General features: G+C 35.8%; 1 protein-coding gene across 2 annotated transcripts in view; it reads right to left on the bottom strand.

The window, feature by feature from the left end:
* Positions 1–1,228: 1,228 nt before the first annotated feature.
* The window catches only part of LOC137655141 (glycoprotein-N-acetylgalactosamine 3-beta-galactosyltransferase 1-like), an 18,058-nt gene continuing 2,381 nt past the window's right edge, over positions 1,229–16,905 (bottom strand). Inside the window, exons 3-9 of one of the 2 annotated variants that reach the window (XM_068389020.1) lie at positions 7,982–8,149; positions 5,142–5,286; positions 4,652–4,770; positions 4,381–4,491; positions 2,947–3,095; positions 1,671–1,844; positions 1,229–1,400 (exon numbers count right to left, since the gene is read on the bottom strand). In XM_068389020.1, coding sequence (XP_068245121.1) covers positions 1,353–1,400; positions 1,671–1,844; positions 2,947–3,095; positions 4,381–4,491; positions 4,652–4,770; positions 5,142–5,286; positions 7,982–8,149 — 914 coding nt within the window. In that variant the 3' untranslated portion in view covers positions 1,229–1,352. The remainder of the gene's footprint in view (positions 1,401–1,670; positions 1,845–2,946; positions 3,096–4,380; positions 4,492–4,651; positions 4,771–5,141; positions 5,287–7,981; positions 8,150–16,905) is intronic. The other variant, XM_068389018.1, reaches the window with a different exon arrangement.

The raw sequence follows: 16,905 nt of genomic DNA, 5'->3' as shown, positions 1-16,905 counted from the left end.
TGTGTGAGGCAGGGTTTTCAATTCTTGTCAATACAGAAACAAAGAACAGAAATAGATTGGATATCAGTGATAACATGAGACTGGCTCTAACAAACACATGAAGACGAATTTAAAGGCTTGCTGCTCAAATACATCAGGCATCTCACTAGGGGTTATTTGAAAAATGTGGAACTCTATATACAGTATATTGATAATATTGCAAAAATGATTATGCTCTATCTGGAAATTAGGTTTCATCAATGGTGTGAATTAGTTTGCCAATGAATAATTGCAAAACGCTGAATGATTTATTTAGGTTTGATAGTTGTGGAAAACTATGAATATTTTATCCCTACTGTCACCAGCTTGATTTTCATGTTTTTTATTATATTAAGGAGAGAGAAAGAAATGGTATTTATAGAAAATAATTCAATAATTTTGTAATTACTTAGTGGCAGAGTAAATCACAGCGTTGATCAAATATTAACTCACAAAAAGAGGCTAATACAAGGATTATTAGCCTCTTTTTGTGATTAATGTTTGATCAATGCTGAGTTGTAGTTTATCAATAAATAATTACAGAATCATTAAACATTTTAAGTTTGATAACTATGTAAAACTATGTATGTTGATATTTCAAGAATAACTATCCTCTTTTTGAGTTAAGAGTTGAACAAAGATGTGATTTAGTTTGGCAGTAAATAATTACAAAATTATTAAATGATCATTTCAAATATACCATTTCTTTCTCTCTCCTTAACAAAAAAAAAAATGAAAATCAACCTGGTGATAGGTGGGGGTTGCGGGGGTTTCAAGGCTTTGGGTAAGGGGTCGCGAGTGCAAAAACGTTGGGAACTGCTGGTCTAGATGAAAATAAGGTGAGAGAAATAACGATAGTTATATCTCATTGGAGGTAAAACATGATTCCCCAGAGTGGGAGACATCTCTTTGTTGCCTCCACAATGGTCAAATTCGGTTGACACAAGAGTTTCTGATGGCTGGGCAACATCAGCCATATTGCGATGAATGTTTGGTACCCTTGATTTGATAGTGAGACATTTGTTGATCGAATGCCCCACTTACTGTACATAAAGAAATAGATATCTGTTTGAGGCTCGAGGTGAGGATGGAGGGTCCATCCTTGCCAAGATTCTTGGACATGGTGTGTCGTACCATACTATTGGTATTTTTTTTATATATTTCAGAACCAGGTCTTCTGAAAGCTATCTAACTGTTATACGGAGGTTTTTGCTTTTATTGTTTTAAACCGAATTACCATTTATTTATTTATTTACAACAAGTAATATATGCATAAAAAATCTAAGATGTCAGGCTGCCAGATAACTCTTAATTAATCAATCAATCAATCCATGTTAGCTTCCCCCTTCATTCACCCTAGATTTACCGAATCGCTTCAGGACCTGGAACAGAAAGATTGTATTTCAACATCCTGGACAATGTTTTTATCATAAAGTAAAAAGATGAATAATTTTTACGAGTGGTCACATTTTTCATTATACAACAACAACAATAATAATGATGATAATTATAATGATAATAATAATAATAATAATGATAATACTGTAACAATGATTATTATTATTATTATTATTATTATTATTATTATCCTGAGCAAGAATTTATATCGAAGCAACATCTTAATGATGCTTGGGCAATGCAAACCTTCTCACCTCCTCAGGAATGGAACTGACATCAGGTGGAAGTGGTGCTATGTTAGGTCCATCAAATCTCCCACTGATACCAAAAAGCTGAATTCTGTAGATGAAAAACTCAAGGGCGTAGAGAAGTTCATAATTCTTCAAAGAGTGGAAAGATACTGGAGTTTGCGATAAGCTGTCAATCCCCTGAAACCAACAAATTCCATATGAATATATACTTTACTATAAAATATCATCTGATCTTTAGAAAAAAATAACTAAAATATTTGTCTAAAAATGTGATAATCAAGCTTCTTAACATACATATATACATATTTTGATTGACATCTTGGAGGTGAGTATGCTGTCTGCATGATGGATACCATGCCAGTTAACTTGAGAAGTTAACGATGAAGGGAAAATCCTATATAAATTATTTAAGGCATTTTCAGGTTCATCCAGATAGATTTTGCAGCATATTAGGAATCTAAGATGAGAATTTTACCTTAAGCTCCAGTCAGAGTCAAAACAGATATAGGAACATCGTGGCTCTTCATCTTTCTAGAAGTTCATGTGATTATTATCATTATTATTATTACTAGGTAAGCTACAACCCTTGGAAAAGCATGATGCTATAAGCCCAATGACTCAAACAGGGAAAAAGTGCAGCTGTGTTGTAGTTACGTTGTCTTCATGGACGAGGTTAAAAATGACAATACACTTTAAGGAAGATAACGCACCACAAAGGTGCAGTTTGTTGAGTAATGAAAAAGTAATGCAGAGGAGCTGCAAATAAGTCTGCATGAGCTCAGGAAACTGACCTTGTCAACACAGTGTCAAACTAAAATCACAAAAGCAGCCATCAAAGATTTTAAATAGTTGCCTCTCTCGTCTTTGCTCTCACCCATCACAGCACCATTATACTTTATCTTCTTGTTAAGTGTGGTCGTTGTATTTATTATTGTTGAAGTTCTCCATGCAACTTTCTTTTCTAACAGTTTATGGACTAAAATAAATGTGAATTCGGGAGAGACAATTTTCTAATTGAAAGAAACAGAGTAAAATCTTACTTTCAGCCTCAAATTTTCTTAAATGAAGGTCATACATGCATTTGATTTGTGTCTTGTTTTATAAATAGCATTTTGATAAATATTCCTGGTTGAAATTTCTTGTCTCGAAGTACACTTCTGTGTTCCCCCATTCACGAAATGTCAAGGTAGAATATCTAAAATATTAAATATTTTGAAAAATATACGCCATATCCATTAAATCGTGGAGGTTTCATGATAATTTTTTTTCTTGAACTTACCTTATCATATTTGTAAATCATCACCGTTGGGTACCTGTGTTGCCATTTCCCTATAATATATTCATCTGCAGGATTTTGATGAAACCTGTGTTTTCCCAATTCATCTCTTGAATCACCCAGAAGTATTCCTGATTTCGTCAAACATGGACCTGGAACAAGAGGGCCAACATGAGTTTTAAAATTACTTCAGTCAAAACACTGAAAAGCTTTTGTATCTTTTATGATGATAAGATCTATGTTAACTCAAAGTTAAATCATTTGAATAGCAGGATGGAAGGTAACGCTTATCAACTCTGATTTGCATTGTTTTATTACAAACAAATTCAGTATCGGCATAGTCGCAGTTTATGATGTCCTTAGTCTTAGAATTACTGTATCTGTAAATTTTATGTAAACTATATCATCAGTCTTGAACTTCCTGTCAGTCTTTTTCAAGATGTACATACAATTGACAGTAGAAGCAGGTAGTCATTTCTTCTCTGGGGGATTTTGGTTGAAGCTTGTGCAGACCTTACTACCAATAGAGTCTTTCCCTTAATTCAGCTAAGTCATTCTCTCACATGTTGGAGTAGCCAAGATTTTTAGCGTTATCTTAATTGATTTAAAACCCCAAGACAGATTATCAACTCCCTTTGTGAGATTATCCTATTTTGGGTCAACATCCTGAGTAGAATTTGCTAAATGAATTCCGTTTCTACACTTGGGAGAAAACAAATTAGCTTTATATTTTTATGACCACTACTAATACACACAGACACACACACACACACACACACACACACACACACACACACACATATATATATATATATATATATATATATAATATATATATATATATATATATATATATATATATATATATATATATATATATATATATATATGTATATATATACATACAATACTGCTGTTTCTAGTCAACTGGGTTTGGCCAGTTTTTATCATCACCAGCCGTTTGATCGCTCACAGCAAATCAACCTTGTATGTGTGTCCCTAACTAGTACAGCTTTGCTGATCATGGCGATATGCAAACCCTTCCATCAGGTTAAGGTATCCCCACTCAGAAAGGGATTATACTGTACATGTGCAAATAGAAGATACAATAGTCGAATCCCATCCAATCTTTGCATTTTCCTTTCCAAATTTACAGGTGGGGTCAGTAATTGATTCCATCATGACGTAATCTCATTAACACTTGTATCTTATTCATTCGAGCACTACTAATTTCATTATGGAGAGGACTGTAATCATTTTAGAGAGAGAGAGAGAGAGAGAGAGAGAGAGAGAGAGAGAGAGAGAAACACCATTGGCACGTCTACGGGTAACAACTGTTGCTCATTGGCTACCCTCAAACTCCTTACAATGTCCAGGGAAATAGAATTATAACAATAATTAATGAACGCGCAAAGTGTTTAGAGTAACCTCCCTTACCTAATATCAAGTCCTCTCGTCCATCATGCCCTTTTGGACACAGCTTATTATCGAGATATGTCTTAGTGCCATAGATTTCCAGAGCTTTCCTGCTGAGAACATAGCCGCTACCTGCATAAGGGATACTGAATATCAATAAAATGTATAACAATACTGCAATTAAATACATCAAAATATAATTTAGTCAAGTATAAAAACGGGTTAACTTATGACACATAGCAAAGCTTTCTGAACAGCTACAGTTTCAAGAAAAACCATTTTTTTCCCTCACCACCACTTAAGTAATGTTTTCTTTTATTACCACCCACAATTCCACGTTCTCCTAAAGCAATAGGAAATTCTGGGTCATAAGGTGTCAACACGTACTTCAGGTTTTCTACGATGACGTAACTAGAAACAAAATACAAAGTTAACGTAAAATAATCTTTGCATGTAGCAGAGCACTATTTTAATAGGATCTGTGAATCCAGCAGATTTATCATCTGATGCTATTTCTTGAAATTGATAGATTAAGTAGTTAGAAAGACGGATACACAAAACACACACGCTGTCCGCTGTTATGCTTTTTTAATCATCTAGGATAAATCAAAAGATTAACAAGAAATCCATATGTTAAATTGTTCTGCTAAATGGAAAACCAGAATCCATATTTCCCACAAAATTATAAATTGATCACTACATTTTACGATTTTTTTTTTTCAAATCTCCTTTACCATCAATTAATCATTAACACTTATCATGATATATAACGACTGACTTACGTATCATCATCAGCTTTGTAGAACCAGTCGAATTCTTTGAGGTAATAATCGTATAAGTACTTTAGCGACTCACGAGTCTTTCCCCATAAGGATGCCTTACCACCTTCTGAGATGCCACTTAACACAACTGACTCCAAGTCCGTGTCTGTGGACGACCAAATTAAAAGTGTGTAAAAATCACTATTATTATTATTGTTATTATTATATTCTTTATTATTTCATTAGAAATGATAGTGGCCACAGTGGCATTTATCTTGCAGTTGAGCTTCTCAATTGCTTGGCTTTTTATTCGTTCTTGAGCACTGCATACCACCAGTAACTATACTATGTTGGTCATCAGTAGGGGAGAGAAAATGGATAATTTCACTGAAAGTAAACTGTAACAATAAGTATAGATAAGTTCTGCTGCTGCACGTTATAAGAGGGTACTGAGTGTCTCACCTCATCTACAGGTTGGAAGTGGATGGAAGTAGGCAGAGCTAACTGTATCTATACAGTTCAGAAAGTTTGTCAAGTCATGTGCTGGTTCCCGATTGTTCCTCTTGAGCAGAGTCCATACCTCATCTGGGACGGATTTACTCTCCCAGTGGCTTAGGTGCTGCCATGAGAGGCTGCTTCTCCATTCATGGCCGTTGAAGCTAGGCGAGGTCTGGGTCAGGGTAGGTCCAGGCGTAGCTCCCAGTGCTGATTGCTTAACATACTGTCTGAGCGGGGCTTGGCATCAGGTAAGGTGTTTTTCTGCTCAGATCCCAAGGCCGGTGAGTCCTGAGCTGCTTACTGATTGGCTGACGCACTTGCCAGGAGAGTCTGAGAAGCAGGCAACCTGTCTGGCTGCTGATCATCGTTGTCCTTGTCGATGTTTGCGAGTCATGGGGTGGTGCTCTGAGGTTTGTCTTTTCTCGCTGGATGGGCAAGGCCTCCAGAATTCTGAGCCTTCTACTATCCGGGGCACTACTGATGATTTTGGTGTTCATGGTGATATCCTCACATTTGACATTCTTGTTTATCACAAGGACTTGATGCATCTTAATGGCTTCCTTTTGAACATGATAGGACAATCATTTAGGCAGTCTCATTGTCGTCATTCCAATATAACGGCTGGCGCATTCACAGACTGGGCATTGGCAGGAATAAAAACTTTGGACTTCTTCAGAAAATTCTGCATGGGAGAGTTCTTCATGATGAGGGATCTTGTTCTCGTGGTCTGGTAGTAGGTTATCAGGTTTATGTCGGTGTTTTCTTAAACAGGCATGACATTCTTCCTAATAATGTCCTTCCTTCTTGCTGGTACTGCTTCTGCATAATGCCTTTGTAGTGCAGGTTGACTCTAGAAGATGTGCTTCCCATACTGGGGTCGGTCATATACCAGTTGTCCATAGCAAGTTTTACTTCTCGATTGATCTTCTGACTCGCTAACATCTTTGAAGAAGATGACAATCAGCGGCCCGGCAGCTTGCCTGCGACTGAAACTCTCACTGTGAGAACCTCAGTCAGTCAGCAAGCAGCTCGAGACTCACTGGACCTGGGATCTGAGCCGCAGAACACCTTGCCTGACGCAGAGCCCCGTCCAGACAGCAAGTTAGGCAATCAGCATGCACCACAGGGAGCTGTTCCCAGACCTACCCAGACCTAGACCCCACCTAGCTTTGACAGCCATGGGTGGAGAAGCAGGCTGACTATGAAGGATCCGCTCCTGGCGAGTGCCTTAGCGAATTGGAGAGCAGCTTCATCCCAGCATGTCCCAGACTTTGTATTGACTCTGCCCATGAGGACCAATCAGCGACCACCGCTTGACTTAACACACCTTTTGAGCCGTATAAATAGAGCTTTTTCTGCCTAAATATGAGAAGAGATACCCGGCACACTTTCGGCAACGCGTAGAAGCCGAACTTGTTTATACTTATTACCGTTCACTTTTAGTAAATTTATAGAACTTTTTTATACGCATTTTGCTCTCCCACCTACCACTGACCAACATAGCACAGTTACGGAGGTATGCTGTACCGAAGAACAAAGAAAAATCCAAGCAATTGAGACGCTCTAATTCCATAGAGGTATTCTTTTACCAAATAAGACCAGAATTGTGAGGAATATATGATAAACGAGGTCTCAATCATATATATATATATATATATATGAATATATATATATATATATATATATATATATATATATATATATATATATATATATATATATATATATATATATATATGTGTATATATATATATATATATATATATATATATATATATATATATATATATATATATCAATAATCCAATTTTAGTGAACCACCATGATTGAAATTAATATAAATTGATGTAATGACATCGTGCTATCAATAGTCACTGACGTCAATATTACTCTCTAAAGTGACATCCAAATCTTCACAACTATACAACTAAGAGATGTGAAAGTAGGTTAACGGTGTAACATATTCTGCAGAAGAGTAGTTTCTCAAAACAACGAATTAGATTAATTGGTCTCTCTCTCTCTCTCTCTCTCTCTCTCTCTCTCTCTCTCTCTCTCTCTCTCTCTCTCTCTCTCCCTAAAAGTTGCCAGTGACTACCACTCGTGATCTTTTATTTTATATCGCTAATTTATTTGGGACAGAATAGAACGTAAAAAGCTCTAACATTTTGCAAATAGAGAAACTGAACAGTCAAATGTTTTTTTTCCTTATCAAATCATTCAAGATCTGTTTTTTCCTTTTTTAACTTTTTCTTATTGAGAAGAGTTTTTAGCGGTTAAGTGTTAAAAAAGGAGTACATTAGCAGCCAGACATGAGGTAAGGCTACTCTAATCTAAGAAATTTAAAGGGTAAGGAGATTACTCACCCAACTGATCGCTGAAGAAGATGATTTTATCACAGCGCTTACCCCAAGTATTCTTGGCAGCTAGAGCGTTTTGTTTGCGCTGGGTTGTTGTCATGACCCAGCATAAGACAGAGCTCACATTCACCTGTTCAACGGTCTCTTTTTCGAGTGATGGGGTGTATCCTGTAACTAGATTTGATTTTTTAACAATTGAATTTTGTATTCTTTTATTCTTGAATTTTCTATGAAATCAAAGATGACAAGGAATAAAATTTAATCCTAACAAAACTCAAAGTATTATTGTAAGTAGGTCGAGGACAGTGGCTCCTCGACTTCCAGATCTCTTCATTGATAATGGTCCTTTAACTATATATAACTACTTTCAGAATTTTAGGTGATTCTTGCTTGAAAATTTACTTTTGACAAACATATTTACTCTGTTTCCTCTTCAGTTGCACGAAAGATTGGCTTACTGTATACAGAAAGGCTTTTAAGATTTTAGGTAATCAATCTATTCTGAAGAAATATTTTGATTCTTTCATTTTATGTTATCTTTCAAGTATTGTTCTCCCGTCTAGTCTTCAGCTGCTAACTCTCATCTTAATTTATTGGATAAAATCTTGTGTTCTATTAAATTTCTTATTCTTAATCTGGATATTAATCTCTGGCACCGTCGTTCAACTAGTTCTTTATGCAAGTTACATAAGATTTTACAAAATTCTGACTCTCCTTTGCAAGTCTCAATAACACACAGTGACCAGATTGTGGAGTAATCTTCCTAATCAGGCAGTTGAATAGTTGAAACATTAAAAGTTCAAATTATTATTATTATTATTATCATTATTATTATTATTATTATTAGCTAAACTACTGTACAACCATAGTTGGAAAAGCAGGATGCTATAAGCCCAAGTGCTCCAAGAGGGAAAAATAGCCCAGTGAGGAAATGAAATAAGTAAACTACTTGAAAAGTAATTACCAATTAAGTTAAATATTTTAAGAACAGTAACACCATTAACACAGACCTATATATATATATATATATATATATATATATATATATATATATATATATGTGTGTGTGTGTGTGTGTGTGTGTAAACAATAAAAAGAGACTTATGTAAGCCTGTTTAACATAAAAACATTTGCTGCAAGTTTGAACATTAGAAATTCTATCGATTCAATTAGGAAGATCATAGTTGGAATAAAACTTCTAGAATACTGTGTAATATTGAGCCTCATGATGGAGAGGACCTGCCAATTAGAATTACATGCACACCTACTATTACGAATAGGATGGTACTGACCGGGAAAGTCTGAATATAAAAGATGGTCAGAATTATAAAATATCTTATGTCAACCTGCATAACGAACTAATTGAACGACGGTGCCAGTTTTTGATATCTAGATCAAGAATAAAAAATTTAATAGATCAGAACGTCCTCTACAGCAAATTAAGATGATAATCAGCAGCTGAAGACCAGACAGGAGAACAATACTCGGAACAAGGTAGAATGAAAGAATTAAAACACTTCAGAATGGATTGATCACCGAAAATCTTGAAAGACTCTCAATAAGCCAATTATTTTGTGCAATTGAAAAAGCCACAGGCCTACTATGCATTTCGGGCAAAAAATGGTGTGTTTTTCTTTCATATCTGCCATACTAATTTCTTGATCAGAATGGTACTTTGACACAGCACCCTATTGACCTCCCCCTATTTTTTGATACTTTAATGCACCAGCAAATCTCGTTAATTAAGGCATTTACACATGTCATAATAAAGCCCAAGTCAAGTGAATTGGATAAGTAGGTGAAGCAATTCGAATGCCTACACTCCCCCGTCCCTCTCCTCTCCTTTCCTCCCTCCGTCTAGTTCCTCCTCCTATCCCTCCAGTAACCCCCTCTCCTAGTCTCTCCTGTGTCGCTTACTACACCTTTTCTGTAACCTATTATATTTGTTAATAACTGATAGAATTGATATATTGGATCCTTGTTATAATTCTTATTAACATTTCATAATATTGTTGTATTTCGTCAGGGTGTATAAGGAGTTTATAGCCTTTAGCCTATTTATCCAACTTGATGAACCTGCCCTGAGGGCTTCTTTTAACTGTGTTCACATTATGAAACACGCGTTTTCCAAAGGCGGGATTGATGGGCTTTATTCTCCTTGAAAGCCTTGTGTGGAATAAACAAAAGCTGTAGAATACAAACAGAATTATGCTGTGACACAAATGATTATAGTATTTAAAACTATGATGAAAAATCTACAAACTACATAATTTGTTGGATTGATATTTCACAATTACACTCTCACACACACACACACACACACATATATATATACATATATATATATATATATATATATATATATATATATATATGTATATATATTGATATATATATATATATATATATATATATATATATATTTATATATATACATATATATACATATATATATATATATATATATATATATATATATATATATATATATATATATATACTGTATATACATATATATGTGCATATATATGATATATATATATATATATATATATATATATATATATATATATATTTATATGTATATATACATATATATATATGTATATATAAGGAGTAAATTATAGGGCAAATATTAAGATTTACTTATTTATTAATATGCTTGTGTTTCTTATGCCACATTGTGTTATTGTGTGTCCAACAAACCTGAAGTTTCTCCTACCTGTTAAGACTAATCCTTAGTTTATTGTTAGCTTGTTCCTTTCTGTACATGAAATGGAGACGTAATGCAAATACATTTCTGATTTTACTGGGGCAAGTTGTCATGCCAGTCATGAATATGATGGGAAAACCTCCTCAGTAAAACAAACACTGAGACAACAAACTGCTTAGGCACAAACCATAGCAGATACCCAAATTATGATTGTTAATGGTAAAATGAGAAAATACACTGCAAAAATTTTCGGTCAACTTATATAACACTTGATTACATTTACTCTACCTTTCAAGGGGGGTAAAGTCCATCAATCCTGCCTTTGGTAAACGTGTTTCATTATTTTTACACAATTGAAGGAAGTCCTCAGGGCAGGTTCATCAAATTGAATGAACTATAACAATATCATGAAATGTTAATAAGAATTATAACAAGGATCCAACATATCAATTCTATCAGTTATTAACAAATATAACAGGTTACAGAAAAGGTTGAGTAAGCGACACAGGAGAGACTAGGAGAGGGGGTTACTGGAGGGATAGGAGGAGGGTCTAGAGAGGGAGGAAAGGAGAGGGGGATGGACGGGGGAGTGTAGGCATTCGAATTGCTTCACCTACTTACCCGATTCACGTGACTTGGGCTTTATTATGACAAGAGTAAATGCCTTAATTAACGAGATTTGCCAGTGCATTAAAGTATCAAAAATTAGGGGGAGGTCTTTAGAGTGCTGTGTCAAAGTACCATTCTGATCAAGTAATTAGTATAGGAGATGTTTACGAAAAACACTATTTTTTGCCTGAAATGCATAGTAATGTGTTTCTTAAAGTAATTTTGTTGTCGAGAATCAAACCTAAAGTTTTGAATAAGTCTTACAGTTAATGAAACATTTTCAATGCTGAGCTTCGGATGTTGAGGAGCAACTGTCCTCGACCTACTTACAATCATACTTTGAGTTTTGTTAGGATTCAACTTTATGCCTCATAATTTGCACCATGCACTAATTTTAGCTAGATCTCTGTTAAGGAATTCAGCAACCCCAGATCTACATCTAGGAGATGGAATTGATGCAAAGAGAGTAACATCATCTGTATATGCAACAAGCTTGTTTTCTAAGCCAAACCACATGTCAGATATCACATTCCTATACTCACTATGGTGGCCACCAACAACAATTCTTTGCGACCTATTACTTAGAAATTTAACAATAATACTAAAAAAAAAAAAAAAAAAAAAAAAAAAAAGACTCATCCACTCCCAGCTGTTTAAGTTTGAAAAATAGGGCTGCATGATTATCACGGTCAAAGTCAGCACTAAAATCAAGGTCAAATAACAGTAAATGTTTTTTATTATGCTAAACAGGCTGACATAAGTTTCTCTTCATAGTTCATATGTGACAGAACTATTTTAACGTTAATACTGAACTTGAGATATCGGATATTATTTTATCCATTCTCACACTGTATATTTCTTTTCCTATTTCCTTTCCTCGCTTGGTTATTTTTCCTGTTGGAGCACTTGGGCTTATAGCATCCTGTTTTACCTAAATTTGATTGTAACTTAGCATATACTACTACTACTACTACTACTACTACTAATAATAATAATAATAATGATAATAATGTATGTTATCCTCCATATGATAAATTGTATAAGGAGGAATCTAATTGGGTTATTGTAAATTAAATTGTTCAAAATTGATGCCAAAAGAACAGGGCCTAATGAATCGGTGTTAATCCACCCAAGCGGAAAAAGCTAAGATTTCCTCGGACCTACAACAAATCCAATTGAACTTTGTCTTTTAATTCTCATCCTTTTTTAGTCAGGAAGAAATGCCGTTGAGCCCCTTCCAAAATATTAGTAGAGGATTATACGCTTTTGTAATCCTTAGGGACTATATATACCATTGCTGGGTGAAAATATTATAAGCATACAATTTTGCCTAAAATGACCACCTCCGAATCCGATACCTAGCACAAGTATTTGACATATCTCAAGAAATAATGGACCGATTTAAGTTCATGGATTCAATCTCATGCTATTTTTAGGGTACTGAGTCAATTTATGAGATGTTTGAATACATTTGAGGTCGATATCACGCGGTATATCGTAGGTCATGAGGTGGGTGTTAATTTATTATTACAATCCAGAATATCACGTGTATATGATATGTAGTGTAAACAAGTTTTTTCCTACCTATGGGAAAATGAACACTAGGTAAAAAGTAGAAAGCATTGGGCAAAAATCACCTTCATATGGCCTCAAAGATGCCTAGAGTAGAGAATACTATTTATGATTTGGCCACAAACCTTCAGGAGTGAGAATGAATCACCCATTTCTGTATCCGAGGCATAGCAATAGATATACCACCGTTAAAGAAATATGAAGAGTTCACAGAAAAGCCACGAAAAAAAATGAGTATGAATGTTGATAAAAATTTTTAATTTGCACAACCACATATACAATATATGTGATTTCTGTAGTAAGCATCCATGTAATAATCATGTACTAATTAAATTATCTTTTCGCGTCACTATGTTGTTAGACTGGAGTATATTCTTGGAAAAGTCAGCCATTGCAAAGTAGCAGGTGAAGATTTCCTACCAACCATCAGTCATAATGAATTTAAAACTATTCTTTCATCAAATAGACAAAGATAAGATGATTTGCAGGAACAGTTGGTGGAAATTCATCACAGTATTGACATGGTTACGATACACAAAAACTGATTTTTTTATGCCTAAAACTTTGATCGAAAGAGCCACGAAACATCTTGTAAAGAGAAAGATGTAAAGAGAAAGATAGAAGTTAAAAGCTCAAAGTATCTTAGGTCAGAGACTTAGTTGCTGAAACTGGTGAACATTTATGACCTTAAAAACGCATTGCTTGTTCTATATTGATGTTGCATCCTGTGTCCTACCTTCATTAAAATGTTCCATTCACTCACAATGATCCTCACTCAGACTAAGAACTCATGACTCAGAATGGTCTGCCAATGAATGCAAAACAATGCTCCGACAGGAAATGGAGGATTGATATAAACCTGTGAAATTTGAGGTTCGTGAAGTGGCTTATGCTAAGCCAAAACAACCTCCCATGACATCTCGCATAGCAGTGAAACAGATACCCTCCTTAGCCTTCCTTTGTTCTTAAATCTTGTTTGTTATGGGAGTGTTGTTCCCTTAAGTTTACTATGGAGCATAGCAACAACAAATGGCTACCATTCCTTGATGTACTTCTTGCACCTACTTCTGGATTCAACACTAAAGTTTACACCAAGCCTACCAACCTTGGCTTATGCCTGCATAGAGATAATGATTGCCCTGCCAGGTACAAGGCATCCACCATCAAAGTCTATGTCTGCAGATTCCTCTCACATTGATCCTCTTGGGCACACACACACGAGGAACTTGACCGCATCACCCAGGTCCTTGTGAATAATGTGTATTCTAATAAGCCAATCAACCTTAGGACAAGCAAGCCATAGATAACTGGTAACAGGCCGAACAACGTGTAGAGAATACTGCCACGACTATCAACCTCTGTTACAAAGGTTTTATGCATAAAGAACATCAGAATGACTAGAAAGCCATGAGGGATATCGTTAGAAACCACATCTCCCATGTGGATGAAAACAAGGAGATAAAACTCACCAACTGCTACCAGACCTCCAAAGGACTTCCTTAGATGGTCCAATGTGGTATATTCCTACCAATGCCCTGTTCCAGGATGCTCTGGATGCTACATAGAGTTGACCACTATGCATCTGTCTATGTGACTGTCCTGTCTCATCAAGCAAGGCACCATAAAAGAACATGACTTCCAATCCCATAACAACATCAAACAAGAAGATATCATTAAGAACAGCAACATAATCGGCAGTGCTCCTAACAGCAGAAGCCCGAGAAAATCCTCGAAGCCCTTCTCATGCAACAGGAGAAACCCCTTCTTGATACTACTAAAGAAAGGTTCCTTCTCCCCTCCTGCCGAAGGACTATCAACCAAAGACTTGTTGGTAGTAGGTTGGGCAGAGCACCAGCCACCCGTTGAGATACTACCACTAGAGAGTTATGGGGTCCTTTAAGTGGCCAGACAGTACTACATTGGTTCCTTCTCTCTGTTTACGGTTCATTTCCCCTTTACCTGCATACACACCGAATAGTCTGGCCTATTCTTTACATATTCTCCTTTGTCCTCATACACTGGACAACACTGAGATTACCAACGAATTCTTCTTCACCCAAGGGGTTACTTTATTGTGATTGTTCAGTGGCCACTTTCCTCTTGTTAAGGGTAGAAGAGACTCTTTAGCTATGGTAAGCAGCTTATCTAGGAGAAGGACACTCCAAAATCAAACCATTCTTTTTTAGTCTTGGATAATGCCATAGCCTCTGTACCACAGTCTGCCGCTGTCTCGGGTTAGAGTTCTCTTGCTTGAGGGTGTGCTCAGGCATGCTGTTCTGTCTTGCTTCTCTTCCTCTTGTTTGGTTACAGTGTTTATAAATTAGTTTATATAAATGTTTATTTTAATGTTGTTCCTCTTCTTAAAATACTTTATATTTCCTCTTTTCCCTTTCCTCACTGGACTATTTTCCCTGTTGGAGCCCCTGGGCTTATAGCATCTTGCTTTTCCAACTAGAGTTGTAGCTTAGCAAGTAATAATAATAATAATAATAATAATAATAATAATAATAATAATAATAATAATGGGTCCCACCAAACGAGACAATCAAAATCAAGCGACCAAGCATCCCGTCTACTAAGGAAATTATCTTGGTGAGCGCATCCGCCAATCACAGCCTAGCTGTTGATAAACAGAATGGCAACTCATTGCCTATAAGTAACCGGAGTGACAACTTGGCTGAGACTCAACCTCTTCCGACGAGCACCTCAACCAATGAAAATTTGCTGCTCAATACGTCACTACTTGCTCCGCCCCCTCTGCCGGAGGTGGCTGGTGTAAATTTGCCACATCTTTCTACAAGCGAGGACTACCATATGTAAGGACATTACAGCACCATTTCAACCACTCTATCCTGAGGATGGGAGGCGATACCTCTCAAAACACGTCGCTGAATATTGTATTTTTACTTTGTGAATTAAACCTGATTTAAGACTTACCTTGGAATTAACTACCCAACGAGGAAGGATGAATTTTGCCCTGCTACTGGCGGAATGCAGTAATGCAGAAAATATGATAATCAGAACTAGTTAGAAGATAGATGAAAAAATCATTGCTACTGAGGTAGCAATTATTTTCAATGAAACTTTCTTATAAGAGGATCTACTGCCCTAATAATGATAATAATGATATCTTTTGTGTATGTGAAAGTGGGCCATCGTGCATGAATTCATTGACTAGGGAATACAGTATGAAAGGAGAATGATAATGATGAAAATTAGGATTATTATGATAGATGAATAGGGTAATGTTCAGGGTATTCATTTGGTGTATTATGCATGTACACTGTATGTAATTAAAATATAAAGCTTACTGCAAAATAAATATTGTGTCCTGCACCACACCTACATTCAATACTCATAAACACAATTAATGACACAAAGTTCTTTAAGATTAGGAAAGGAGGGATTCATTCTTTTCACTCCTGAAAATATAATTCATTCAGGTGGCCGGGACTATCATTTACCTTCACCTCATTTCTTGATATCACCCTTAAATTGATTCAAACACCTCAGCACCCTATAAATCCATGAGATTGATTCCAAGAAAACAAAATCGAGTCATTAACTTGAGATAGGCCACATCATGTTTGAGATATCAGTGGCAGCCAAACAACAAGTATGTGCGATGGGGGGAGGGGCCACAGCTTGACTTTGATGCTAGCATCTAGAAATGGTATGTATACTCCCTAAGGATCACATAAATGTACAAACATCTACTATTATCTTTTAGAAGGGTTCAAACTGTAAATAGGATTTTTTCTTCCTGACTTTATCTCTTGGATTCTTTCCCCTTTAGCTGCTTAATTCTCCTTAATTATTTCACTTTAACTTCTCTTTGCATTTCGAAGTCATTTAAATAACAAATACTTACGATGAACACAATGATTATATAAAGGAGTCATCCAGTCTTCTAAAAATAACATTAGTCAATAATCTTGAATTCATTAGTGTGTCATTGTCTGGCTTATCACGAAACAGTGGAATTCCTCCAGCGATGCTACCCTCTTAAGGAAGTCGCTAACATTTAACTAATTCA

Source organism: Palaemon carinicauda, chromosome 16 (genome assembly GCF_036898095.1).
Source record: "Palaemon carinicauda isolate YSFRI2023 chromosome 16, ASM3689809v2, whole genome shotgun sequence".
Taxonomy (NCBI): domain Eukaryota; kingdom Metazoa; phylum Arthropoda; class Malacostraca; order Decapoda; family Palaemonidae; genus Palaemon; species Palaemon carinicauda.
Note: the sequence above shows the minus strand (reverse complement) of the source record. Positions and strands in the feature narration are given on the sequence as shown.